At 42.1% G+C, this 27572-nt stretch overlaps 1 protein-coding gene across 1 annotated transcript in view; it reads left to right on the plus strand.

The window, feature by feature from the left end:
* LOC123251258 (sulfotransferase family cytosolic 1B member 1-like) overlaps window positions 1–26719 on the plus strand; it is a 27877-nt gene extending 1158 nt beyond the window's left edge. Inside the window, exons 2-8 of the mRNA XM_044680474.1 lie at window positions 11286–11468; window positions 13831–13959; window positions 18077–18174; window positions 21567–21693; window positions 22075–22169; window positions 24158–24338; window positions 26227–26719. Of these exons, the coding sequence (XP_044536409.1) occupies window positions 11321–11468; window positions 13831–13959; window positions 18077–18174; window positions 21567–21693; window positions 22075–22169; window positions 24158–24338; window positions 26227–26339 (891 nt within the window). The 5' untranslated portion in view covers window positions 11286–11320 and the 3' untranslated portion in view covers window positions 26340–26719. The remainder of the gene's footprint in view (window positions 1–11285; window positions 11469–13830; window positions 13960–18076; window positions 18175–21566; window positions 21694–22074; window positions 22170–24157; window positions 24339–26226) is intronic.
* Window positions 26720–27572: the final 853 nt, after the last annotated feature.

Here is a 27572-nt window from a genome sequence, read left to right on the forward strand (position 1 = left end):
CCCCCCCCCCCTCCCCCCCGGGCTCTGCCGCATTGGAATGTCCTGCCTCTCTGCTCTGGGACTCTTTTTACCCTGAGAACATGTGCTTTCTTTCTGCTTCGAAGCCCACCAGAAGCGCCAGGCACTTGGCTGGCAGCACACCCACCAAGGCACCCACTCTCCCCTCCCAGTTCTTTTTCTAAGAATTCAGCTGGGCCTGGGCCTCTCAACCTCCAGAAGCTAACTTTACAGGTTTAGGCTGTTCTCCAGGACTCATCTTATGAAAATGCCCCTTTCAGCTTCCATATTGGGAGGGGGGGGGGGTTAAGCCCTCACTTTCTGTCTTAGAATCAATACTGTGTATTGGTTCCAAGGCAGAAGAGCCGTAAGGGCTAGGCAATGGGGGTTAAGTGACTTGCCCAGGGTCACGCAGCTAGAAAGTGTCTGAGGTCAGATTCGAACACCTCAGTATGCATGTTTTAAAAAATAAGCTAAACAGAGAAGGCCTAGCCTGAGCCCTGATTTTGCTGGGATTTAAATGTTGGTGTTGCCTTGAAAATTAGGCAAAGCAACTTCCCTCAGCCCACCCCAAATGGCAGATGGTCCTCCTCTCTTTCTTGTCTTCTCTTTGAAACTCTTGGGAAAATTTCAACCTAAAAAGTATTACCCAAGAGCCTCGGCCTCCAGCCAAATGGAAGCGCTCCAAGAGGAGGATTTGGCAGCAGTGGGAATGGAATTCAGTGTGGCGATTCTTCCAGAACAATTTAGCCAAGTTTTGAAAACAGGAAACAATTTCTGGATTGTGAGCAGAACATAAGCATTTTTAGCTGGTCTGCCCCAAAAGGCAGCCAGCCCCAGGCGCTTCCACAAGGGCTCCCAAGCTCTTTGGGGGTCCCACTTGATGTCGTTCCTCTGTTCCCCAGATGCAGCTTGTTCTTAGAGTCCGTTCTGGTCCTTAAACGTTCCTTCCATTCTCTGCCAAGCAGAGCTGGCCTCCTATCGATCTCTGGTCCCTGGACCGACACAGAGTATTTTTATCTTCTGAGCAGCAGGTCTGCCAACATGGCCTGATGTGCCCACTGTGCTTTCCTTCCTTTTCTAGGAAACACAAGGTAGCAGAGTTCAGAAACGGGACCAGGAAAACCTGGACTGGAGCCCCGCCTCTGCACACACTAGCTCCATGACAAGCCACTTAACATCACCGGGTGCCAAGGGAGCTGGTGGCATGCTCTACAGAGCTGGATTTGGAGTCAGGAAGACCTGAGTTCAAATCCAGCCTCAGACCCTGACTAGCTGGGTGACCCTGGGCAAGACACTTAACCTCAGTCCTCCTCAGTTTCCTCAACTGTAAAATGAGAGCAATAACAGCACCTGTCTCACAGGGTTGTGTGAGGACCAAAGGAGGGAATATTTGTAAATAGCACTTCCCGTGGGGCCAACCTACCCTTGCTCTAAGATCATTACGGAAAAGCTGCTGCTCTCTGAGTGTTCCTACAAGGAGGAAGTCCCCAGACTTGGCCCCTCTCCCTCAAACAAATGTTCCTGCCATTGAAAAGGCTGAACTACCAACTACCAGCATTCAGTTTCAAGACCCTCGAAGTACCATGGCGGGGCTCTGTGGTACGTAGGGTTTTGTCTTTCCAGAATACTCTCGTAGCCAGGCTTCTTTAAGAGGCCTTTCCAATCCCTCCAGTTAGCACTTGCTGCTCTCTTTCTCTCCAAAGCTGTTTTTTTTTTTAAGTAAATTGTGTTGATATCTTTTGTTTTCACATCACCTAAATCTCCTCTCTAATCCTCCTTCCCCTCCTCCCTGAAAGCTGTCTAATATAACAAAGAATACTTTTTAACACGTACTTCTGTCTTAGTAAGAACGTAAAACAGGAGAGGGGCAAGGGCAAGGCAAACAAGGGGAGGTGACTTTCCCAACATCATACACCTAGGAAGTGTGTGAGGCCAAATTTGAACCCAGGTCCTCTTGACTCCAGGCTTCGTGCTCCATCCACTATACTACCATATTTTTTTTAAGTGGGGGAGAATGAGCAGCATACTCAATTAATACTTTGAAAAAAATTTCATATCTCTACATGCAAAGTTAAAACACCTGTGGACCCCCACTCTGCATAGCAATGGCAGGAAATATTTTATCTCTTCTTTGGTGGCAAGCTTAAACTTCATACTATTATAACATTTATCTTCAATTGTTTGGTAGTTGTCTTCTTTTCATTTACATTTTTATAATTTCATTATCCTTGTTTCCTTGGTGCTGCTTACTTCAGTTTGCATCAGTTCATGTGAGTTTTTAGATGCTTCTCTATAGTAATCTCATTCGTTATTTCCTAGAGCACAATAATAGTCTCTTATATTCATATACCATCTATTATTCAGTTGTGTATATGCCATTCTCCACCCTGTTTGGAGAACTTAAACTGCTTGGAAGCAGGCCATAGTGGTACGCTGGAGCCATCAAAAGCAATCATAAAAGCTGATTACTAAATTCTGGGTGTGAACATTTATACCTCAGAAGTCGACAAAGGTTACACATCAGGACTTGGTTTATTATTTTATTGATTGTCTAGATTTAAGAAAGTGATGGATATAATGTTAATTATGCAATTTAAACTCAAGAGTGGCAACATGAAAAAGTCCAAAGTTTGGGACAGTGCCTCCCCATCCCTGGGTGAGCAGAGTCCAACTTCATCATGAAGTTCAAAGTCAAGACACAGACCAGGAAATGAGGAAACAACAAAAAAGTACTTGGCCACAAAAAAAGCTACTACAATGGCAGGGAAGACCAAGACACAAACTCAGAAGAAAAAGAGCTACATGCAAAATATCAAAGCAGTACTCAGGGAAAATTTTATATCTCTGAGTGCCTATATCAAAATAGAGAGAGAGTGGACTAATGAATTGGGCATGCAACTTAAAAAAGTAGAAAAAGAACTAATTTAAAAACTTCAGATAAAAACCAAATTGGAAATCATACAAATCAAAGGAGAAATTAATAAAGTTGAAAGTAAAAGAGTAAATAAAACTAGGAGCTGGTTCTTTGAGAGAACAAAATAAAGTACTGGTTAATCTAATTTAAAAAAGAAAGAAGAGAATCAAATTAACAGTGTAAAAAATAAAAAGAGCGGGGAGAGGTAGGGGAGAGGGAGCAGCTGGGTGGCCCAGTGAATTGAGAGCCAGGCCCAGAGATGGGAGGTCCTGGGTTCAAATCTGGCCTCAGACACTTCCCAGCTATGTGACCCTGAGTAAGTCACTTAACCCTCATTGCCTAGCTCTTACCACTCTTCTGCCTTAGAACCAATACACAGCATTGATTCTAAGACAGAAGGTGAGGGTTTAAAAAAAAATGAAAAGGGTGATCTTACCTCCAAGGAAGAGGAAATTAAGGCAATTATTAAAAGCTATTTTGCCAATTTCATGTCAAACAAAATGACAATGTAGGTGAAATGGATAAATATTTACAAAAATATGTTGTCTAAATTAATAAAAGAGGAAATAGAATACTTAAATAACCTCATCTCAGAAAAAGAAATTGAACATGTCATCCAGGAACTCCCTAAGAAAAAATCCCCAGGGCCAGATGAATTCACAAGTGAATTCTATCAAACATTTAAAGAACAACTAATCCCAATACTTTACAAACTATTTGACAAAATAAGCAAAGAAGGAGCCCTACCAAATTCCTTTTATGACACAAATATGGTACTGATTCCAAAGCCATGCAGGTCAAAAACAGAAAGAGAACTACAGACCAATCCCTTTAATGAATATAGATGCAGAAATCTTAAATAGAATATTAGCAAAAAGACTCCAGCAAGTGATCAAGAGGATTATTCATTATGGTCAGGTGGGTTTTATACCAGGAATGCAAGGATGGTTCAACATCAGGAAAACCTTTCACATAATTGGCCATATCAACAACCAAACCAACAAAAATCACATGATTATCTCAATAGATTCAGAAAAACAAACTTTTATAAAATACACACCCATTCCTATTGAAAACCCTAGAAAGCTTAGGAATAGAAAGGTCTTTCCTCAAAATAATAATAATAAGCAGTATCGTCTGTAATGGGAACAAGTTAAAAGTCTTCCCAATAAGATCAGGAGTAAATCAGGGATGCCCATTATCACCACTATTATTTAATATTGTACTAGAAATGCTAGCTGTAGCAATTAGAGAAGGAAATGAAATTGAAGGGATTAAAGTAGGCAATGAGGAAACTAAATTATCTCTCTTTGTAGATGATATTATGGTCTACTTAAAGAATCCTAAAGAATCAACTAAAAAGTTAGTGGAAATAATCAACAACTTTAGCAAAGCTAAAGGATACAAAATAAACCCATATAAATCATCAGCATTTCTATATTTCCAACAAAACTAAGCAGCAAGAGTTAGAAAGAGCAACTCCATTTAAAATTACCCATAAAATGACCCAGGGCAATCCCAAGAGACTTAGGAGAAAGAATACTATCCACATCAAGAGAAAGAACTGTGGGAGTAGAAGCACAGAAATAAAATATATGACTTATCACATGGTTCGATAATTATATGGTTAGGGATTTTGATTTTAAAAGATTACACTATTACAAATATGAATAATATGGAAATAGGTTTTGAGCAATAATATATGTATAATTCAGTAGAATTACTTGTCAGCTTTAGGAGGGGGGAGGGAAAAGGGGAGGAGAGAACATGAATCGTGTAACCATGGGAAAATATTCTAAATCAATAAATTAATTAATTTAATTTAAAAACAACAACAACACAGGAGGTCCTAGGTTCAAACCCAGCCTCAACCACTTCCCAGATGTGTGACCCTGGGCAAGTCACTTGACCCCCTTGCCCACCCTTACCAATCTTCCACCTATGAGACAATACACCAAAGTACAAGGGTTAAAAAACAAAAACAAAAACAAAAACAACAACAACAAAGAAAAATGCTAATGGGACCCAAACCCAGCAAGAATTCCTGGAAAAGTTTTGTTGCTGTTTTTTTTACAGAGATGAGTCAGGGCAGGTGGGTAGCTCAGTGAATTGATAGTGAGGCCAACAGACTAGAGATCCTAGTTTCAAATCTGGCCTCAGACACTTCCTAGCTATGTGACCCTAGACAAGTCACTTAACCCCATTGCTTAGCTCTTACTACTCTTCTGCCTTGGAACCAATACAGAGATAAGGGTTTAAAAAGATAAAAAATAAATTAAAGAGATGCGTGGTAGAGGAAAATTTGGGAAAAGCAATAATATTGAAGAAAATTATCAAAAAAAGAATTAACACCTTGTTAAAGGAAGCACAAAAATACTGAAGAAAATAATATTTTAAAAATGAATCGGTCTAATAACAAAGACATAAAAATACCCTAAGGAAAGACCCTCTTAAAAAGCAAAATAGGCCAAATAGAAAAAGAGGTACAAAAGCTTAGTGAAGAAAATAATTTCTGAAAACATTAGAATTGAGCAACTGGAAGCTAATTGATTCCATGAGACATCAAGAAATAATAAAACAAAATCAAATCAATCCAAAAATAGAAGAAAATGTGAAACATTTCATTGGTTAAAAAAAAAAAAAGCCTGGATAATAAATTGGAGAGAAATAATTCAGAATTCTCAGACTGTGTAAAAGCCATGATCAGAAAAAAAGAAACAACATCATATCTCAGGATTTTATAAAGGGAAACTGAACTAATATCTTAGCTCAAAGAGGCAAAATAGAAATTGAATCAATTCACCAATTACTTCCTGATAGATATCAAAATGAAAATTCCAATTCCAGAGCTACCAGATCAAGGAGAAAATATTGCAAATAACCAGAAAGAAACCATTCAAATGTCATGGAACCATAGACAGGAGCACACAATATTTAGCAGCTTCCATAGTAGAGGACTTGGAATATGATATTCTTAAAAGAAAAGGAACTAGGATTACAACCAAAAATAACCTACCCATCAAAACTAAGTATGATACTTCAGAGGGTAAAAATAGACATTTAATTAAATGGAGGACTTTCACACATTCCTGTTGAAAAGACCAGAGCTGAATAGAAAATTTAGCATTCAATTATAATATTCAATAGAAGCAAAAAAAAAAGGTAAACATAAAAAACAAACCGTAAGGGACTCAACAATATTAAACTATTTACATTTCTATATGGGGAGATGATACTTATAACTCCTAAGAACTTTATCATTGTTAGGACAATTAATAGGAGTTTACATGGGCAGAATACAGGGGTGTGAGTCAACTATACTGATGTGATCTCCAAAAAATTGATGAGATGAGACATAAGGAATCACTGGGAGAAGGAGGGTAGAGGTAAAATGAGGAAAATTTTGTCACATAAAGGAAGTATGCAAGGAAGAGTTTTTACAGTGGAAGGGAAAATGCCAGAGCAAGAGGACAATGCTTGAACCTTACTTGCTTTGGAACTGGTTCAAAGAGGGATAGATAGATAGATAGATAGATAGATGCATAGATGCATAGATACATAGATACATGGATACATGGATACAAAGATACATAGATAGACAGACAGACAAGTAGATAGATTTATATCTATAGATATCCTTATTTGGGTATAGGAGCCTATCTTACCCAGTAGGGAAATAGGAGAGGGAAAGGATAAGAGAAATGGAAATGCAGTGATAAAAAGGAGCACAGATTAAGGGAGATAGTGGTTAGAAGCAAAATAGACTTTTGAGGAGGGACAGGAAAAAGAGAGAGAGAATACATAAAAATTATTTCTTAGAGCTAAAAAAATAATAGCAAAATTCAGCTAGAAGGATAAAAGGTCAAGAATATCAAAAGGATTATGGAAAATATGAAGGAAGGAAACCTAGATGCAACAGATCTCAAACTATATTATAAAGTGGTAATCATAAAAACAATCTGAGGGGCATCTAGATATCTCAGTAAATTGAGAGCCAGGCTCAGAGAGAGGAAGTCCTGGGTTAAAATTTGACCTCAGACACTTCCTAGCTGTGTGACCCTGGGCAAGTCATTTAACCTCCATTGCCTAACCCTTACCACTCTTCTGCCTTAGAACCAATATACAGTATTGATTCTAAGAGGTAAGAGTTTAAAACAAAACAAACAAACAAAAAAACCCAATCTGGCACAGGCTAAGAAATAGAGTAGTGGATCAATGGAATAGGTTAAGTAATCAACACATAATAGTTAATGACCATAGTAACCTAGTCTTTGAGAAACCCAAAGATCCAAGCTTGAGGGGAAGAACTCACTATCTGACAAAAACTCTTGAAGAACTAGAAAACGGTATGGCAGAAACTAGGCATAGACCAACATCTCTCACACCATATACCAAGATAAAGTCAAAACAGATACTTGACTAGAAATAAAGGGTGATACCATAAAAAATTAGGACAACAGAGAATAGTTTTATATTATATTCAATAGATCTATGGCTAAGGAAAGAATTTGTGACCAAACAATATACAGAGAACATTATTAAAATGTATTAGCAATTTTGATTACATTAAATTTGAAAGTTTATTACAAATGAAACCAAGATTAGAAGGGAAACAACAAACTTGGGGAGGGGTTATAATTAGTATCTCTGACAAAAGCTTCATTTCTCAAATATATAGAGAATGGAGTCAAATTTATAAGAATACAAAGCAATCTCCAATTGATAAATGAACAAAGGATATGAACAGGAAATTCTTAGATAAAGAAATTAAAACTATCTTTATTCCCATAAAAAAAATGCTCTAAATCACTATTGATTAGAGATGCAAATTATAACAATTCTGAGATACCATCTCACACTTACCAGATTGTTAGAGAAGATGTGGGGAAACTGGGACACTAATACACTATTGGGGAAACTGTGAACTATGTTGGAGAGCGATATGGAAACATACCCAAAAGGCCATAAAACTATGCATACCCTTTGACCCAGAAATATCACTACTAGGTCTGTATTCCAATGAGATCAAATTATAAGGGGAAAGGATCGACTTCTGCAAACATTCTTAGCACCTTTAACCTATATCAAACTATTTACTGCCTTAAGAAGGGGATGGGAAAGGAATCTGAATCTCAAAATTTCAGAAAACAATTTGTCAAAAATTGTTTCTATATATAATTTAAATTTTAAGTTAACAAAAAGAGAAAGGAAGAGGAGGAGGAGGAAAAAAGAACAATAGCAACAAACAACAACAGAACAGAGTGGAAGGAAATTTACAACAGTCTCTGAATGTGAATAGGATGAATTTACCTGTGAATCAGACACAGATAGCAGAATGGGTTAGAAAGGAGAATATAATAATATGTTGATTACAAGAGACACACTTGAAACAAAAAGGCATGCACGGAGTGAAAACAAAGGGATAGAGCAAAATCTAATATGCTTCAGCTAAAGTAAAAATGGCAAGGGTAGCAATCATGCTCTCAGACAAAATGAAAGTAAAAATAGACCTAAATAAAAGAGATGTCAACCTGGCAAACAGCACAAAACTACTAACATAGTCAGTAAAACTAAAGTCAAGAAAGAAATAGAGTTCAATATTTGGCCATTACAGAGTCAAATGTCTAAAAACCATACAGAGCCAAAGGCTCTGGGGCTCTGGGGACAGCATCTCTGTGAGAAGCACCAGGCGAGATGATTCTCCAAAGAACACAGGGATCTTAAATACCTTTTCGGGAGCTCAGGGTATGGGACACACTGCCAGGTTGTAAGCAGGCTTGGGAAAGAGGCCACAGCCAGAGGCCCTCCTACAATGGATCCTAGAAGGATGGTTCCTGCCCAGGTCTGGGTCTTCTTGGGAAAGATCTGATACAGTGGGGGAAACTCCTAAGACTAAAAAGGTATTTATTATTTGACTTGGGATCACCAAGCACTTTAAGGTCTATCGTTCAGTCTGAAATAGGTCAGTTTGGGACTTCCCTCAGGGTGAGTTCTCAGGGGACGGGGCAAACTTGGGGTTCCCCAAAACCCAGTTGAGAGGGATAACCAGGGAAATTACATTTTGCTAAAAGATACCACGGTGTCAGGTGACTGACAAGCATTCCAGCTTCCCGAAGGGGTGAGGAGAATGAGGCATGGAGAGAAGGATGACATGCCTCAAGAGAGCCAATGAAGCTGGTAGCAATCAGAGGCAAGGTTTATTGATCACGGCTAGTATTTTATAGAGAAAGTGGCGTAGGATTAGGTAAGCTTTTTACATGGACAGTAGTTAGTGTTGTGAGGAAGATTATTATTTAGTTGTTATGTAGGAGACTTAGCAGGAAGGGCTGGAGAATGTGAACCCACAAATAATAATAGTTAACATCCCTGATAACCCTCCTTTACATTAGTAATGATTTACAGTCTTAGTGCAATGACTTAGTTTACCTCACTGAAACTTAGACAGTTTCCTATAGGATAATAAATCAATATGTCATTGTGTAACCATCTAGTCCAGATTCTCAGGGATATGTTTGGCTTCAGTGGGTAGAACAAGAACAGCCAAGAACTTATCAGGTGCTATGCCTGGCTCTAGCTAGCCGATGGCTCTGATTTCATTGGGGCCTACTCTTAGTACAGGGGGCTACACCACCGACAATGAAGTAATATTAAAAGTTTTACAGCAAATTTCTCTGATAAACATGTTATTTCTGAGATATATAGGGAACTAAGACAAATTTATACAAAATAAAAACCATTCTCTAATCGATAAATGGTCAAAGGATATGTAAAGGTAATTTTCAGAAGAAGAAAACAAAGTTCTCTATAGTCATATTAAAAAATACTCTAAATCTATTGGATTGGAGAAAGGCAAATTTATTAAAATATCTCTGAGGTAACACCTCATATCTATCAGAAATGACAAATGCTGGAGGGGATAAAGGAAAATAGGTGCACTAATGTATTGTTAGTGAAAGAGTGAATTGGTCCAACCATTTTAGAGTACAGTTTAGAACTGGCAACTGGTTGGATATGTGGAGTGTGGAAAAGGGAAGAAACAAGAATAATGCTGAGCTTCCAAAGAAATTTCAGAAGAAGAGAATGTTTGCAGAAAAAGTTAATGAGTTCTGTTTTGGATTAATTGAACTTCTGCTGCCCTTGGACATCCAATGCACAACGTCTGAAAGATTGTTTGTTGACTTGGCCTACTTGAACATTCCTACCTATCTTCACCCTGGCCCCAAGTCACCATTAATAGTAACTTCAGGGGGCAGCTAGGAGGCTCAGTGGATCGAGAGCCAGGACCAGAGATGAGAGGTCCTGAGTTCAAATGTGGCCTCAGACACTTCCTAGTTGTGTGACCCTGGGCAAGTCACTTAACCCCCACTGCCTAGCCCTTCCCGCCCTTCTGCCTTAGAACTAATACACAGTATTGACTCCAAGTGAGAAGGTAAAGGTTTTTTAAAAATTAAATTAAATTAAAAAACCAGTAACTTCAATGGGAATAATTAATATTCATTTGCATGCTAAACTCAAGGTAAACTTATCCAGGAAGTTTACAGGCACTTCACCCTTCAGTATGGACCTCCTAACCCCAACATTTCCATTTGAATATGGAAAAAGCTCCCTAATTCCATCTGTTTCTATTACAAAAGTATCCTTTCTTTGGAGAAGAAATGCATAGCAAAATAATGAAGGGAAGGAGATGCATTCTTAATCCTTGGAAAGCTTTCTCTAGATCCCAGGCACAATCTGGACCTGAAGGAAGAAGCCTCTTCATTGTTCTCTAGCCAAAGACTTTCCCCCTTCTTTCTTGAATCTGAAGCTTCTATTGCAGGTGATAGAGATCTGGGCATTCCAATAAGGGATTACCACTGAACTGACACAAGATAGACTCGAACCAAAGGAGGATGCTTTTCTAGAAAAGTAGGAGGTTGGCTTCATCAATAGCTTTTTCTCCTAGAGCTCAAGTGGATTTCCCATTCCCTCTGGTCTTCTGCTTTATTTCTTCACTCATTCCCTCTGAACTCTTCAAGTTTTTCTTCTAAACTTGGTGATTTCCCCTGGACAAGAAGTAGATATGGTTATATTATAGGTGAGTGCCAGGATAGGGAAGGAGGAGACAATGCTGCCTATTTTCCCACCTTCTGATTATTTGTTTGCCATTTCTTTGGGGCCATGCCAAGGTTTCTCACTTCCAAGCCCACTAGTCTTCAGGATAAAATTTGTGGTGGTATTCATGGCCACTCTTCATTTGGATTCAACCTAGCTTCACTGTTCATGTACAAGACCCACAAAGTTAATGGCATGTTTTTCTTCTAGTTGAAACCATAGGAATTTCTGCTTTTGTTCACAGTGTTTTGCTGACCACATTTCTGGTTTGATTCCTCAGTTTTATAATTGCCACATCCACCATCTAACATTGGAATGATCTCGCCAGAAGATTTCATCCGAAAGGATTTTAAGACTGTCCATGGCTACCCCATGGTTTGTGCCTTTTCCTACAACTGGGAAAGGATCGAGCAGTTCCAGTGCAGGCCAGATGATATTTGGATAATCACGTATCCAAAGTCCGGTGAGTATCGTGTCTTTAAAAAGGATGTCTGCCCCAAACTTGCGTTTCTTATCCCCACATTAGAAACAACTTTTTCCCTTTGGTCTTCACAAAGCAGTTGGTTTTGTAACTCAGATGCATTTATGAAATAATAATAATAATAATTTTGTTTTTGTTCGGTCTTTTCAGTCATGTCCAATTCTTCCTGACCCATTTTGGGGTTTTCTTGGAAAAAGTACTGGTATGATTTTCCATTTCCTTCTCCAGATCATTTTACAGATAAGAAAACTGAAGCAAACAGGGTTAAGTGACTTGCTTGGGGTCATACAGCTCTTAAGTATCTGAGGCAGGATTTAAACTCAGAATAATGAGTCTTCCTTACTCCAGACGTGGCATGGCTGCCTACTATTGGGTGTTCCAAAAGTCTTGGTATAGTTTTAAGATATTAAAAGCTTGGAACCAAACCTAGATTTTGGGAATACTCTGTACTGTAATATAACTCTCTTAATCCTCTTCTGGCCTTTAAGCTCCTTGAAGGCTGATTATTTGCTTTCTCTAAACTGTATTCTATGTCTGCTTCCCCTTCCCCTCTCCCTACCAACTTCCAAGAAAATGTAGCCACATTTCCACATTACTGCATCAGACTTCTTAACTTAATTACCTCATTGAAAAGGGCTAGCTGCTTCAAATCCTCCTATCCATAAGGAGTTCTAAGGAACATCTCCTAGGAAACTCTAAACTTACCTTATTGGAAAAGAACCATATTGAAATAATGTGCTCTACCTCTCCCCTTTATTGCAGAAATGGAGGACTATGGGTATTGAATATTGCATCCATGGTCAGATTTGCTTGCCATATTGGTTGGATATGCTGTCCTATGGGGGCATTTCACTGGTTGGGGTAGGGTCTTCTTTGTTACAAAGGAGAGCTCACTGGGTAGAGAAAGGGGAAGGGATAAATCTGGAAAGAAATGTGATATAAAAATGAAAGGTATCCAAAAAATTACTCTATTTAGTATTTAGTATTGTTGGGAAAGGAGGAAGAAAAGTAGATTATTTGGAGTTCATTCTGAATTCAATTCCTGGAGAAGGAAAGAAGAGTCTGAATCAAGTGGAGAAAGATGGCAATTTCCATTAACCAGACTTCAAGACAAAGGCCCTACCTAAGAAGGCAGTACCATGTAGTAGTGAAAAAGAAAACAAGGAATTTGCAACAGGACAGCCTTCTCTTTCAGTCAACTCCTAACACTTACTACTGTGATACGGGCATACGATGCTGGACAGTCCTGTGCTAGTATCTTGTTGCAAGAACTGCTCACAAAGATAATTATGGGTCCCCAAGACAGGATGGGGGAGAGGAGAAATAGATTTTAGGATCAGGAAAGCCAAGACAAGCTGTTTTCAAATCAAGGCAAAATGTATGATCACAACTTCTATTTTATAGAGAGTTTGAATCAGGCTAAAGGGATTAGGTAAGCTTTTCACATACACAATGGATGGTAATGATTTACAAGATTGGTATGATGGATTTGGTTTACCTCATCGAATCTAGACAGAGTTTTCTATAGGCTAATAAGTCAATATGTCAGTGTGTAACCATCTAACCCAGATTCTCAGAGAATGGGAATCAGTAGGTTTTTGTAGGAACATTCAGTTTCAGCAGAAGGGGAGGAGAAGAAGGGCTGTCTAACAGTATAAACAGAGCTAAAGAAAGCAAGTCTAGAGACCACACATGCTACGTCTCAGTCTGCTTCTTACCGTGTTAAATGTGGATATAACACTGCACCAGGCTGTTGTGAGAAGCGAAGGAAAGGATTTACGTAAAGGGCTTTTCAAGCTCGAGAAAGTGCTCACAAAAATGGCAGTTACCATCATCTTCTGCAGAAAGCCTTTCTCAAGCTCTTGTTGTGCTAGTACCTTCCCTCAGTTAATTCTTTTGTGGTCACCCTTTGGCTTGTCCACCAGAGTTTGTGTATTCGTTCCACCATCAGATTAGTGAATTCCTTGAGGGCAGGGACTGCCTTTTGTATCCCCTGAGGTAGGTACCTAATAAATATCTATAACTTTATTGACTATTAACAACAACAATAAGATAACAGTAATAATAATAGCTAACTGTGTACAGTGCTTCAAGGTATGCAAAATGCTTTACATATGTCTATTAATTTGATCCTCCCAACCACCCTAGAAACAAGTGTTATTATTAAGCCCATTTTGTAAATGGCCAGGGTCACACTGCTAATGAATCAGAAGCAGGATTCAAACTCATTTCTTCCAGACTCCAAGTCCAGCCCTCTCAAAGGCCACCTAGAGACCTCATGGCTGCTCATGACCTGGAGTACGAGTGAAATGGATGACTAGACTCTTCTTTGTCTTCATTGCAGGTACCACCTGGGTGAGCGAAATCATGGACTTAATTAAAAGTGATGGTTATGTTGAAAAGCAGAAGAATATTCCCATTTTTGAGCGAGTCCCAATGCTGGAGTCTGCAGCTCCCGGGATAATGGCATCAGGTATACATTGAACTTGTGGAAGAAGACGAGGGGTGGTAGGGAAAACACTATATACTCAACTCTAATAGAGCTGGTTGAGCACCAACCCCTTGCAGGCTCTTGATTAAACAAGGCGTTTTACTTTTCTAGAAATCTCTTTATTCCTCTCTAAAATAGGGGGTTAGTTGATTTAGAGGCCTTTTAAGGTTTCTCCTAGCTTCAACTCTCACCATTAGAACTATTATTCCTCATTTTTACATGAAAATTCAGTATTTAATCTTTTTAGGCAGCTAAGTGGTATGGTAGATAAACACTGGAGTCAGGAAGATCTGAATTTAAATCCAGCCCCAGATACTTCCTAGCTGCGTGATCCTCTATCTGCCTCAGTTTCTTCATCTGTGAAATGGGAACAATAGCACCACCTCCCAGGGGTTATGAGTATCAAATGAGATAATAGTTGTAAGAGTGTTGCAAACCAATATTTCTTTTTCACCATCATCATCACTATTTCAATTTTATCTTGTACTTCTCTCTTAGCTTACAGTTACTCTCTCTATTCTTCTCCTTGACTGCTACCTCTCCCAATATCATTATTTCCCTCTTTTGAGTTTTGTTGTTTTTAAAAATGATGAAGGCAGATATTAAAAGGGCAAATAGTATTTTAATAAAAGCCATGCTAATAGAGATAAATTATTAGACCACGTGCCTGTAAGAATTCAGACTGCCGCATCAGCCATTTTACCTTTCGTACCTTTGTGCGCTTAGGTAACAAAAGACACCGCCCCTCCTGACTCCAGGCGTCTTATCCCCTCTCTTATATCATCACGCTTCCTGTCTGCCTCCATTTTTACAAGAGGAATCATGGGAAATGTAGTTCTCCAAAGTCCCCTAAAATGTCCACAGGAAGTCTGTCATATAATCTGCATGCCTTAACGCTCAAATGAGCCCCAAATAGCTCTTAGAGTCCCAGAAGTTCTAAATAACACAGTTTCTTGGAATAATAATAATACTACATGCCAGGCATTGTGCTAAAAAGCTTTACAGGGGGCAGCTGGATGGCTCAATGGTTTGAGAGCCAGGCCTAAAGAAGGGAGATCCTAGATTCAAATCTGGCCTCAGACACTTCCCAGCTGTGTGACTCTGGGCAAGTCACTTAACCCCCATTGCCTGTTCCTTACCCCTCTTCTGCCTTGGAGTCAGTATGCATTATTGATACCAAGATGGAAGGTAAGGGTTTAAAAAAAATAAAAATAAAAGCTTTACAGTTATTATTTTCTTTGGTTCTCACCCTACCATGAGAGGTGGGTACTGTTATTGTCCCCATTTTTAAAATGAGGAAACTCAGAGAAACAGGGATTAATGAATGTCCTCCAATAAACACACATTTGCCCTAATGCCAATTGGCTATATACCACAGCTAATTGGCTATATATACCTGCTTTAGGCAAACACAAGGGTGAGTGAATATGTAATTATTATCATCAAAGCACATTCAAGAAACAAAGGTAGCGTGGCTTATTAGACAGAAAATTTACCACAAAGTCAAGCAGAATTGGGTTCAAAGGGGACAGCTCAGTAGCTCGGTGGATAGAGAGCCAGGTCTAGAGATATGAGGTCCTAAGTTCAAATCTGGTCTCAAGCACTTCCTACAAGTATAACCCTGAGCCAGTCACTTAAGCCCCATTCCCTAGACCTTACTGCTCTTCTGCCTTGAAACATATGTGCAGTATTGATTCTAAGATAAAAGGAAAGGGTTTAAAAAAAAAAAAACTAAGTTCAAATCCTACCTCTGATGCATACCATTAAGTTTCTCAGCATTTTAGATTCAAGATAACTTTCTAAGATTATCTAAATTTTGGAGGCAGTGCATGCTATAGGAGTAGAAGAAATTTCCTCAACAGGAAGTCATTTTGCTGGTGGCTCTCCAACTTTTTGGATTCAGGATCCCTTTATGCTCTTAAAAATTTACTGAGGGGCAGCTGGGTAGCTCAGTGGATTGAGAGTCAGGCTTAGAGACGGGAGGTCCTAGGTTCAAATCCAGCTTCAGACGCTTCCCAGCTGTGTGACCCTAGGCAAGTCACTTGACCCCCATTGCCTAGCCTTACCACTCTTCCACCTATGAGCCAATACACAGAAGTTAAGGGTTTAAAAAAATTTTTTTTTAAATTTATTGAGCTTGACTAGAGAAATGCAAATCAAAACAACTATGAGGTACCACCTCACATCTCTCAGATTGGCCAATATGGCAGTAAAGGAAGGTGGTAAATGTTGGAGGGAATGTGGCAAAATTGGGACACTAAAGCATTGCTGGTGGAATTGTAAAGTGACCCAACCATTCTAGAGGGCAATTTGGAATTATGTCCAAAGGATTATAAAACTGTGCATACCCATGATCCTGTAACACCACTACTGAGTATGTATCCCAAAGAGATAATACAAATGGGGAAAGGATCTACTTGTACAAAAATATTTATAGCTGCTCTTTTTGTGGTGGCAAAGAATTAGAAATTGAGGGGATGTCCATCAATTGGGGAATGGTTGAACAAATTGCAGTATGTGTTGGTGATGAAATACTATTGTGCATTAAGAAATGATAAGCATAATGATTTCAGAAAAAGCTAGAAAGATCTGCAGGAACTGATGCAGAGTGAATTAAGCAGAACCAGGAGAACATAATTGTTGTTGTACATGAATAACAGCAATATTGGATAATGATTATCTGTTATTATCTCAGCAATGCAATGATCTAGACCAGTGATGGGCAAACTTTTTAAAGAGGGGCCAAAGGAAAGGAAATGCTCATCTGTCAGTCTGTTTCTAAGGCAACTCTTTCGAAGTTTCATTGTATTGTCTCCTACTCATTGTATTCATCAGATTAGGAATAATGTCCCAGGGCAGGAGAGAACATTTCAGGGCCCCTCCATCCCTTCTGGCCCATGGGCCATAGTTTGCCCATCACTGATCTAGAAGAATCCTAAAGAAGTTATGACGGGGACTGCTCCATAGAAACAACTGTGGGAGTCATCTTTCACATCAGGGTATTTCTGGTTTTATTGGGGGATTGGTTATATATGAGTTTGCTCTTGCAACAAAGGCCAATATGGAAGTGTGCTTTGCATGACAACAAAAATTTAATTTAAAAGTTTTTAAAATTGTTGAGGACCCCAAAGAGTTTTTGTTAATGTGGATATGATCTCTGCTTATATTTACTATATTAGAAATTAAAGTTAATAAAATTTTAAAATATACATTAATTCATTTGAAAATAAAATTCCTAAATCCATCACGTTAACAAAAATAACTTATTTTACAAAAAATGAGAAAAAGTATCAGTGAGCAAAGAAGAATTGATTTAGATGGTTTTTCAAAACTGTAATGTCTAGCTTAACAGAAGATATCTGAATTCTCCTATCTGCTTCTGCATTCAACTTACTGCAATGCTCTTTTGGTTAAAGAAGATCCAACCTAGCTGTGTGACCCTGAGCAAGTCACATAACCCTCTTTGCCTTATTTCCTTGTCTCTAGAATGGGAATTAGAGGAGGAAACGGCAAACCACTGTAATATCTTTGCCCAGAAAACCACAAGTAAGGTCAGGAGGAGACACATGAAAGGAGTGAACAACCACCGAGAGCATGGTGTAAATAGACCTGGAGTGTGTTCAGGGCCCAAAATCTCACTACTCAGTCTCTGAAACCAGTCTTCTATGGTGAAGTACAGGGATAGAGTCATCTCGAGCCGGAGATATTGGCTGACTCGCCCAGGGTCCCCACAGCCAATAAATGTCAGAGGTACGATTATGAACCCAGGAATTCCTGACTCCCAGCAGTGGGCTCTGCCCACCCCTCCGGGCTGGTGCTAGGAGCTAACCATCCCCAGTTCTTTGACCCTCCTAGGGAAGCGGGCGTATTGCACAAGCACTCCTTTCATTCAGTGCATCCTCTCATCCCTGTCGTCAGTGGTCCTCTCAAGTGGGGAGAGGGGAGAGGGAATGCCATCCGGTCTTTCCCCGCTCCGTATCTTCAGGAAAAGGCCGGCACAATCAAAGATCGGTTTGTCAGAAAGCCATTTGCTAAGACTCGGTGGTAGGACTGTCAGGGGGAAATCTAATGTCTGCATGTCTCCATGGACTGTTCTCAGGTACAGAGTACTTGGAAAAGGCGCCGTCGCCGCGGTTTGTGAAGACTCACCTGCCCATTGCCCTCCTTCCCAAGAATTTCTGGGAGAGCAACTGCAAGGTAACTCCCCCCTCAGCAGCAGCATATCCTACCCGGAGACAAACGCCCCGGGCCGTGGGGTTAAAATCCCTCCAGCCTCCCTCTTCCTTACCCAAGAGGCTGCAGTTCAGGAAGAGCGTCCTTGAGCCCGCCTTGTTGGCCTCGTGCCGGCGTGCGTCTGCCAATGTCTAGGACGAAAGGCCATGCGGCCGGTGTGCAGCGCCGTTCCTGGGGAGGAGTCCCTTCATCTGATGCCCTCGGGAAGGAGTCACCAGGGCAAGATCCAAGAAGGCACGAGCACGAGCGGCTGGCCTGCATTTTTAGGCCATGAAGACGGGGCTGCTGTCCTCGGTTGGACAAATCCTAGACGTTTCTCCAGCCAGCCGAGGCGCGCACACCCTCTCGTTTCATCAGGCTGTTGCCAGAACTCCATTTGGTCTGAGCCTTGCCTCGTTCGAGGGCTCCCCCGTTCTATCGGGAAGATCCGCCTGCGCCAGCCAAGGGAGAGCCGAGGCCGAGGGTTTCGTGAAGCGCTGCTGAGAGCGGAAGAGAACAGGAAGGCCTGGAGCCGGCAGGAAGCTTCGCAGGAAGGAGATCATGGCCGAGTCCGAGGCTTGGAGATCAGAGGCAGAGAAGAGTGCCGTGTGCAGGCCCGCTCAGAGGTCCAGCTCCAGAAGCAGCCCAGCCGCTCGGCCTCAAAGGGGAAGCCTAACCGAAAGTCACACACACACACACACACACACAGAACACAGGCATATAGAGTGACGTCCATACACGGATGGGTATATGACACACGTGTACGAGTGAATTCACATAGCTGGACACGTAGGTTTACAGGGAGCACGTTGTGTTCTCTTTCTATAGAATGTCTGCATCATTACCCATGTAAAACCGATCCCTAGAAATGCATGTCTATGTGTGTGCATGTATGTGCTTTAAGGCTCCTGAAGGGCCTCACACAACACCCCTGGGAGCTGGGTTCTGACTCTCTCCCCATTTTACATATGTATAAACTGAGCCACACCCCGCATAGGATTTCTCTGAGGTCTCACAGCTAATAAGTGCCTGAGACAGGATATGCACTCGGGTCTTCCCAGCTTCCAGCACTCCATCTGCTCTGCCGCTGGCTGTTTTTGTGCGTATGGGTTTATGGGCACACCTATGGCCATAAACTTACATGTAATCGTATATGTGAGGTCTGGATCGGGTCAGATTCTTCTTCTTGAGGTAAATCTGGCCTCAGACACTTCCTAGCTGGGTGACCCGGGGCAAGTCACTTCACCCAGTCTGCCTCAGTTTCCTCATCTGTAATATGAGCTGGAGAAGAAAAGGACAAAGCACTCCAGCATCTTTGCCAAGAAAGCCCCGAATGCGGTCCTGAAGAGTCAGACACAAGGAAGCGGTGAAAGAACAAGCGCATCTCACGATGACTTCATCTCTCTTACACCGCGGGAGGCAGCAACTCACCTTGGGAGAGCTTCTCTCCTAGTAATAATAGATTTAGCGCTTCCAGTGTCCCCGAGAGCCTCTAGTCCCTGAGCCGGCCCAGGCGGAGTGTTTAGCTCAGACCCACAGCAAGAAAGTGTCCTGGATGGCATCTGAGGCCAGCTCCTGGGATGGAAACCATCCATCTTGGCAACACCCCTGAGCCCCACGCAGAGCAGTTCTTCCGAAACTTTTCTGAGGCACCAGGGATGGGCGCCGGCTAAGGACCGTAGATACGCCCATGTGTGTAGGGATAACCATCGCTGGGTATTCTTCCTCAAAGACTGGGTTTAGGAATCAAAATCTCTTAGCACACACCTTCATAACTTGGCAGCCAGTTCAAATTGGCCACCTAAACAACTGCCCGGGTTTATTGGAATCCCAAGGGGTACATTCGGCGTACTTAGCGCCCTCCCTCAAATCTCATTTTTCAGGGTCTCAAAGGCTGGTAGAGCACCGCTGGAATGCTTCCCTACCAGCTTTTTCATAATGGAGAGAAATTATCCTCTTGGCTTGGCAGGGCCTTCCTGTGAAAATGCCACTGCCGTGATTTCTGTGGTGGGGAGGAGGGGGGGCCAAAAAGGGGGCCTCCCTTCCCTCTGGGGCTCCAAAGCTCTGGGCCATCACCATAGCGGCTAGCGCTTGGCGGCACTTGGAGGTCGGCAGAGCACTCACAAGTATGACCTCCAACCCAGGCTTGGCGATGAAGTGGCTTGTGTCAAGTCACACAGTTAGGAAGTGTCTGAGATCCAGTTTGACCCGAGGTGTTCCTGACCCCAGCGCCCTCTCGCTGACCGCTGCTCCGCCTCCTGCCTCCTGTGGACGAGGCACATTCCTCGGCGAATCTGACCCGTGAACGAATAGACTGAGACTTTTCTCCTACTCTGGCTCCCTATGCCCCTGCCTCCAAGTAGAATTCTGAGGAAAATCATGGTTAGAGTCTGGAAAATTACCAGTGTTCCTTCTAGAAAAATGCCCCGTGGGTAGACTCTACCAGATCTGGCTCTTTATTCCCTCCACCCCAAAAGAAAGGCTTGAAATAAGACCCACACTGACAGCGACTCCAAACATGAACTTCCCATTACAGGCTCAGGCTCCTGGGAGATCTGTGGGACTCTGGAACAAGCAGGTCAGCGTCATGGCACGCAACACCAGCAGACATTTATTAAGTTCTTGCTGTATGCCAGACGCTGTGCTAAGTGCTGGACAGTCCCTGCCCTGGTGGAGTTTTCATGGGAAATGGGAGAAGAAACCTAAAAGAGAGCTAAAAAAAGGTGGGGGAAAGGGGGAGGCTGGGCTGGGGACATTCTAAAGACAGTCCAGGAAGGGAAGGGAACCACATTTATGAAGTGCCTACCACACCTTATCTTACAACCACTCACTCAAAACTATGGCTTTTGAGCTCTACCTTTCTCATTTCTAAGGAATGGGTAGTTTTAGTCACAGCTTTAAATGGGGAGCTCCTTGGCACTCTGGGCCGGTGATGGCGAGCCTATGGCACGCAGAGTGCTCTGTGGGCACATGGCTACCCCACCCCCCACCCCTAGAGCTTGTTACTAGAAAGGCAGAGGGACCCTGGTGGAGTTGCTCCCCTCCCCCTCTCTACCAGAGCTGGCCACATTTTTTCACATCCCCATCCCTCTGCCCAGCCACCAATGGGAGCTCAGAGAGGGAAGGGGGGCGGCTTACAGGCCACTCCCCTTCCCCTCTCTACACTCTCTGAGGACATTTCCCCCCTCCTCCCCCCTCTGCCCAGCAGCCAATGAGGGAGTTTTCTCCCTCCTCTGGGAGGCAGGGAGGGGTGCAGGGCAGGCACAGCCCTGATCTAGGGGGAGGAGGGGGAAGAAGGGGAGGAGGGGGGGAGGGGCGGCCTTCACAGCTCTAGGCTCTGCTCTCAGCTGAGGCTCTTCTCTGCCATCTCCCCGCAGGTTATCTATGTGGCCCGCAACGCCAAGGATGTGGCCGTCTCCTATTACAATTTTGACCGCATGAACAAGTTCCACCCCGAGCCGGGCACCTTTGCCGAGTACCTGGAGAAGTTCATGTCTGGGAACGGTAAAGCCAAGCAGTTAAGGCCGGTTGGCTGGGATGAGAGTCACAGAGATCACATCGTGACCCCTAAATAGCGCCTGTGCTCCCTGTGACGCCCCCAAGTCACCTCAGCCTCCTCAGCGCCCCTCCTCTTTAGCGTCTTCCGGTCGAGCTTGCTGAGAACTTCCCTTTCCCTACAAATAGGCCTTCCGGTTCATCGTCACATGATCATCCACAAGCCGCTCCCCCAAAAGAGGAGAAAGCTCCATTTTTCTTCCTTGTGCCCTTCCGTATCGGGCTAAAGGGAGATCGTTGGCCTACTTCCAAGCAAGGGTGGGCGCGTGTCCGGCCTGAGGCGTTTCTGATGTGTTCCCCTCTCCCTTTTATCTCGCTTTCCGAGTCTAGTGAGCTACGGCTCCTGGTATGAGCACGTCACGAGCTGGTGGGAGAAGAGGAAAGATCACCCCCTGCTCTACCTGTTCTACGAGGACATCAAAGAGGTGGAGTGGCGCACAGATTCCGCGGACCGGGAGCGGGGCAAATCGGGGATCAAGGGCTTCCTTGCCAGAGATCTGCACGACCAGCCTGTGGCTGAATGAGTGGTTTCCGGCTTCTTTTGGTTTTTGGAGATGGTTGAGCCCACCTTTTTACAGTCCTGGCCAGCTTTTCATGAACCCATTCGAGGCTGTCTTGCCAAAGATGTGGTTGGCCGTTTCCTTCTCCAGCTCATCTTGCAGACGAGGAAACTGAGGCAAATGGGGTCACATGGCTAGTGTCTGGGGCCAAATGTGAACTCTAGTCTAACTCGCTCTAACCCCTGCACAGCCTGGCTGCCTTTTTGAAGATTAGGTTTGCTTAATCATGGCCATTAGAAGGCTGAGCTCTAAAGGATCAGGGACCGAGCATGATAGGATAATCCCATGCAATAGTTTTGGCTTCACCTTCTTCAGATTGACTTCTTTGAAGACAGAAGGTGGGGGTCAGAGCCCAGCTCTGGCATGTTTTACTTGGGTGACTTCGGGGATGCCAGTGTTGATTTCAAACTGATGATGGTAAATTAAATGAGCATCTCCTTCCGGAGCGTCCACAGAGCCCTTATGCATCTCCCGATTCCACTCACAGAATCGGAGATTTGGAGCTGAGAGGGACATTCCAGTGGTGCAGGTCCAAAATCCGCCCTTTATAGATGAGCGTGCTGAGGCCTAGAGAGGACGTGGGCTTTACCAAAGGTCACACAAGTAGCAATTATCTGAGGCAAGACTTGAACCCAAGTCTTCTTGACTCCAGGTCCAGCTGTCTATCCATTAAACTACACTGATTGTATCATGCTTTCTCCCACATCGATTAGCCTCCCTAAAATAATAAGAGTAGAAGAAAATGGGGGCAGCTGGGTAGCTCCAGGCCTGGAGACGGGAGGTCCTGGATTTAAATCTGGCCTCGGACACTTGCTAGCTGTGTGACCTTGGGCAAGTCACTTAACCCCCATTGCCTAGCTCTTATGGCTCTTCTGCCTTGGAACCAATACAGAGTATTAATTCTAAGATGGAAGGTAAGAGTTTAAAAAAAAAAAAAAGTAGAGGAAAATGAGGAACCTTTTTTTTTAACACTCACCTTCCATCTTAGAATCAATACCAATATTGGTTCCAAGGCAGAAAAGTTGAAAGGGCTAAGCAATGCAGATTAAATGACTTGTCCAGGGTCACACAGTTAAGATGTGACTAAGGCCATATTTGAACCCATGACCTCCCATCTCTGGACCTGCCTCTCTATCCACTGGGCCATCTCACTGCCCCAGGAAGGTTGATCTTATAGAAAACATAATAATTGAAATGAGAGTGCAATGTGCTTTCCATCTCCAAAAGGAGCATTCATCACAGACCCAAATGAAAATGTTATGGTGATATCTCTGATTTGTAAAAAAAAAAAAATCCAGTGAACATTTATTAAATTTTTAAATTATTTTTTTTTCTAAATTTTACAATAAATTTTTTAAATCAGTTAAATTAAAATCTTTTCCTATTTAGCACTATGAAACTTTGTAACCCAGCTGAAATTGAAACATTAAGTTAAAGGTATCAAGAAGACCATGATGGGGGGCAGCTGGGTGACTCAGTGGATTGAGAGCCAGGCCTAGAGATAGGAGGTCCTAGGTTCAAATCTGGCCTCAGACACTTCCCAGCTGTGTGACCCTGGGCAAGTCACTTGACCCTCATTGCCTAAAAAAAAAAAAAAAAAAAAAAAAAAAAAGAAGACCATGATGCTCAGTAAGGATTGTTGAATAAATCATCTCATTACGGGAATTCACTTGGAATCAAATGCAATGACAAGAATTTCTATCATTGATCAAATAAATAAAAGCGTACTTGGAAGAAGGAGATCCATATTTTAGAACCGAAGCCCTTTCTTTTAACTGATTTAAACTGAATTCACCTTGCTCCTGGGTCTCTTCATCTGCATTGCCTCTCAAAATCTCTTTCTCCATTCATAGGACCCAAAGAGAGAAATTCGAAAGGTGATGCAATTCTTAGGGAAGAATCTGGATGAAGAAGCCTTGGATAGAATTGCCCAACGCACCTCCTTTGAAACAATGAAAACTAACTCCATGGTGAATTACAAGGCATTACCAGCTACCTTGATGGATCATGACATCTCTCCTTTCATGCGCAAGGGTGATTATCCCCACTTCTTTTTGGCTTCATCCTGCATCCATGTTGGAACTCCCAAAATGGAAAGGCCCTCCACCAATACAGTTCAGGGCTTCGCTGATTTGTAACGGGCAGTCTTTTTTTTTTTTTTTTTGGAGAATAGTACAAATTTTTTTTATTTTTTTAATCTTTGAAATTTTTATTTAATTATTTTTAATTTAGAACATTTTGCATTGGTTACAATATTCATGTTCTTTCCTTCCCCTCCCTACCTTTCCATTGCCGACTTGCAATTCCATAGTGTTTTATATGGATCATTGATAAAGACCTATTTCCATACTATTAATATTTGCACTATGGTGATCGTTTAGAGCAGTGATGGGCAAACTACAGCCCTCGGGCCAGATGCAGCCCCCTGAAATGTTCTATCCAGCCATAGATCTGACGAATACAATGAGTAGGATACAATACAATGAAACTTTGAAAGAGTTGCCTTAGAGACAGACTGATAGATGAGCATTTCCCTTCCTTTGGCCCCATCTTTAAAAAGTTTGCCCATCACTCGTTTAGAGTCTACGTCCCCAATGATTTCCCCATCAACCCATGAGATCAAGCAGTTGTTTTTCTTCTGTGTTTCCACTCCCACAGTTCTTCCTCTGAATTTGGATAATGTTCTTTCTCATGAGCCCCTCCAAGTCATCCTGGATCATTACATTGCTACTAGTACAGAAGTCCTTTACATTGGATTGTACTACAGTGTATCCATCTCTGTGTACAATGTTCTCCTGGTTCTGCTCCTTCCGCTCTGCATCAATTCCTGGAGGTCTTTCCAGTTCACATGGAATTCCTCCAGTTCATTATTCCTTTGAGCACAATAGTATTCCATCACCAGTACATACCACACTTTGTTCAACCATTTCCCAATCAAAGGGCATCCCCTCATTTTCCAATTTTTTTTGCCACCACAAAGAGTGCAGCTATAAATATTTTCGTACATGTCTTTTTCCCTATGATATCTTTGGGGTACAAACCCAACAGTGGTATGGCTGGATCAAAGGGCAGGCATTCTTTTATAGCCCTTTGAGCATAGTTCCAAATTGCCAGCCAGAATGGCTGGATCAGTTCACAACTCCACCAGCAATGCATTAATGTCCCAATTTTGCCACATCCCCTCCAGCATTCATTACTCTCCCCTTCTTTCATTTTAGCCAATCTGCTAGGTGTGAGGTGGTACCTCAGGTAACTGGCCGTCTTAAAGAATTGTCTGGGACATTGAAACATTAAGTGCCTCATGGTGGTAACACAACTATTCCTCACTCCAAAGGGACCTTCTGTCTCCAAAGAGCTCCATAAGTTTGAATGTCTAAACCTGAATAGCTAGATTGGGAAGAGAAATTAGAGGTCATCTAGTCTAATTCTCTCACTCTATGGATGTGGAAACTAAGGACTAAGGGAGGGAGATCCAAGATCACTTGTCCTATAAGCAGGAAAAATGGAGTAATCATCATAATGATAATGAATACAGTGCTTTGAGACTGGCAAAGCACTTTGCAATTTTGAGAGACAGGTACAATTATTATCCCCATTTTGTAGGCGAGGAAACTGAGGAACAAAGAGGAAAGGGTCCTGTCCAGGATCACAGAGCTAGTAAGTGTCTAGAGACACTTTGAATTCAGATCTTATCTTTACCCACTGCACCACCTGGCTGCCATAACCTTTTAGGAATTTTATTTCCTCTCATTTCAACTTGTGGAGAGATAGTGTGGCTTTCTTCCTCTAACCATAATGATGGCCAGAAGTAATTGTTCATATGTACTGCAGTGTTACTTGGGTCTCCCAACCATCACTCACCCCTCCTTGTTTCAGTACCTTTACAAGTGGGTTGTACATATCTTTTCTCTTTTGTCTTCAGGAATTACTGGAGACTGGAAGAATTACTTCACTGTGGCCCAAAATGAGAAATTCGATGCAGATTACAAGAAAAAGATGAGTGGAACATCTCTGAAGTTCCGAACTGAAATCTGAAGAAATTGGCTCTCTTATGCCCCAACAGAATTATCAGGATTTCGTTTCAATAAAATTAAAATTTTCTAATTAAAATGGTTTTTCCTTAGCCTGGAAAATAAAAGCAACTACCTGGATGGTTCAAAGAAGGGCAATTGTGTAAGAGCATTCAGCTAAGAATTGGGATAATCTCTAAGAAAAATAGTTCCTCATATGATCGATCACGTGGTTCAAGGGGGCTATGATTGGGGTTTTGGCATTAAAAGATCACTCTACTGCAAATATGAATAACATGGAAATGGGTTCTGAATAATGCTACATGTAGAACCTAGTGGAACTGCTTGTCAGCTCTGGAAGCAGGGAGGGAAGAGGGGTGAGAAAAATCATGAATCATGTAACCATGAAAAAATATTCTAAATAAAAACAAACAGAAACAAATTCCTGTCCAACTCCTGGCTTATGGTTTCCTTTTTAAATTTAATTTAATTTTTCTTTTATAAATTATCTTCTCTCTATCCCATCATGCTTTCCCCTTTCCCCTCTTCCCCCACCAAATGAGGAGGAGAAACCCTCATAACAAATAGAAACAAATATCAAATTGTTCCTTGAGCAATGTTGTTTACACACTTCCATGTGAGGAGCATCAAATATAATCCAGCGCAGGGTGGTGATCATCACCTCTTCTGTGAAAAAAGACATGAAAGAGCAGAAGAAGGGAAATGCAGTTAAGTTAAATGACTTAGCCAGGCTCAAAGAGCTAGGAGGTGTCTAAGGTCAAATTTGAACCTGGAATATCCCATCTCACTGAGTCCCACAGCTGCCCCCAATTCAATTCTATTCTTTTTTTTTTTTTAAACCCTTACCTTCCATCTGTATATTGGTTCTAAGGCAGAAGAGTGGTAAGGGCTAGGCTATGGGGGTTAAGTGACTTGCCCAGGGTCACACAGCTGGGATGTGTCTGAGGCCAGATTTGAACCTAGGACCTCCCGTCTCTAGGTCTGGCTCTCAATCCACTGAGCCACCCAGCTGCCCCAATTCTATTCCTTCTGCCAAAATAGAAGTTCATCATACCCTACTATCTGCCCTCCCCCTACCTCCTGTGCTGCTATATACTCTGCCTTGATGTCCAGAAGGCCTCCAGCACTCTCAGCTGACCTACTGATCCGGCCTTAGCATGCCCAGGCCTTTTCATACACCAAATTCTTAGCATTACAAGAATCTTTCTTCTTTAAAATCAACGTTCCTTTGGTTTAA

Source organism: Gracilinanus agilis, chromosome 6 (assembly GCF_016433145.1).
Source record: "Gracilinanus agilis isolate LMUSP501 chromosome 6, AgileGrace, whole genome shotgun sequence".
In the NCBI taxonomy this organism is placed as follows: Eukaryota; Metazoa; Chordata; class Mammalia; order Didelphimorphia; family Didelphidae; genus Gracilinanus; species Gracilinanus agilis.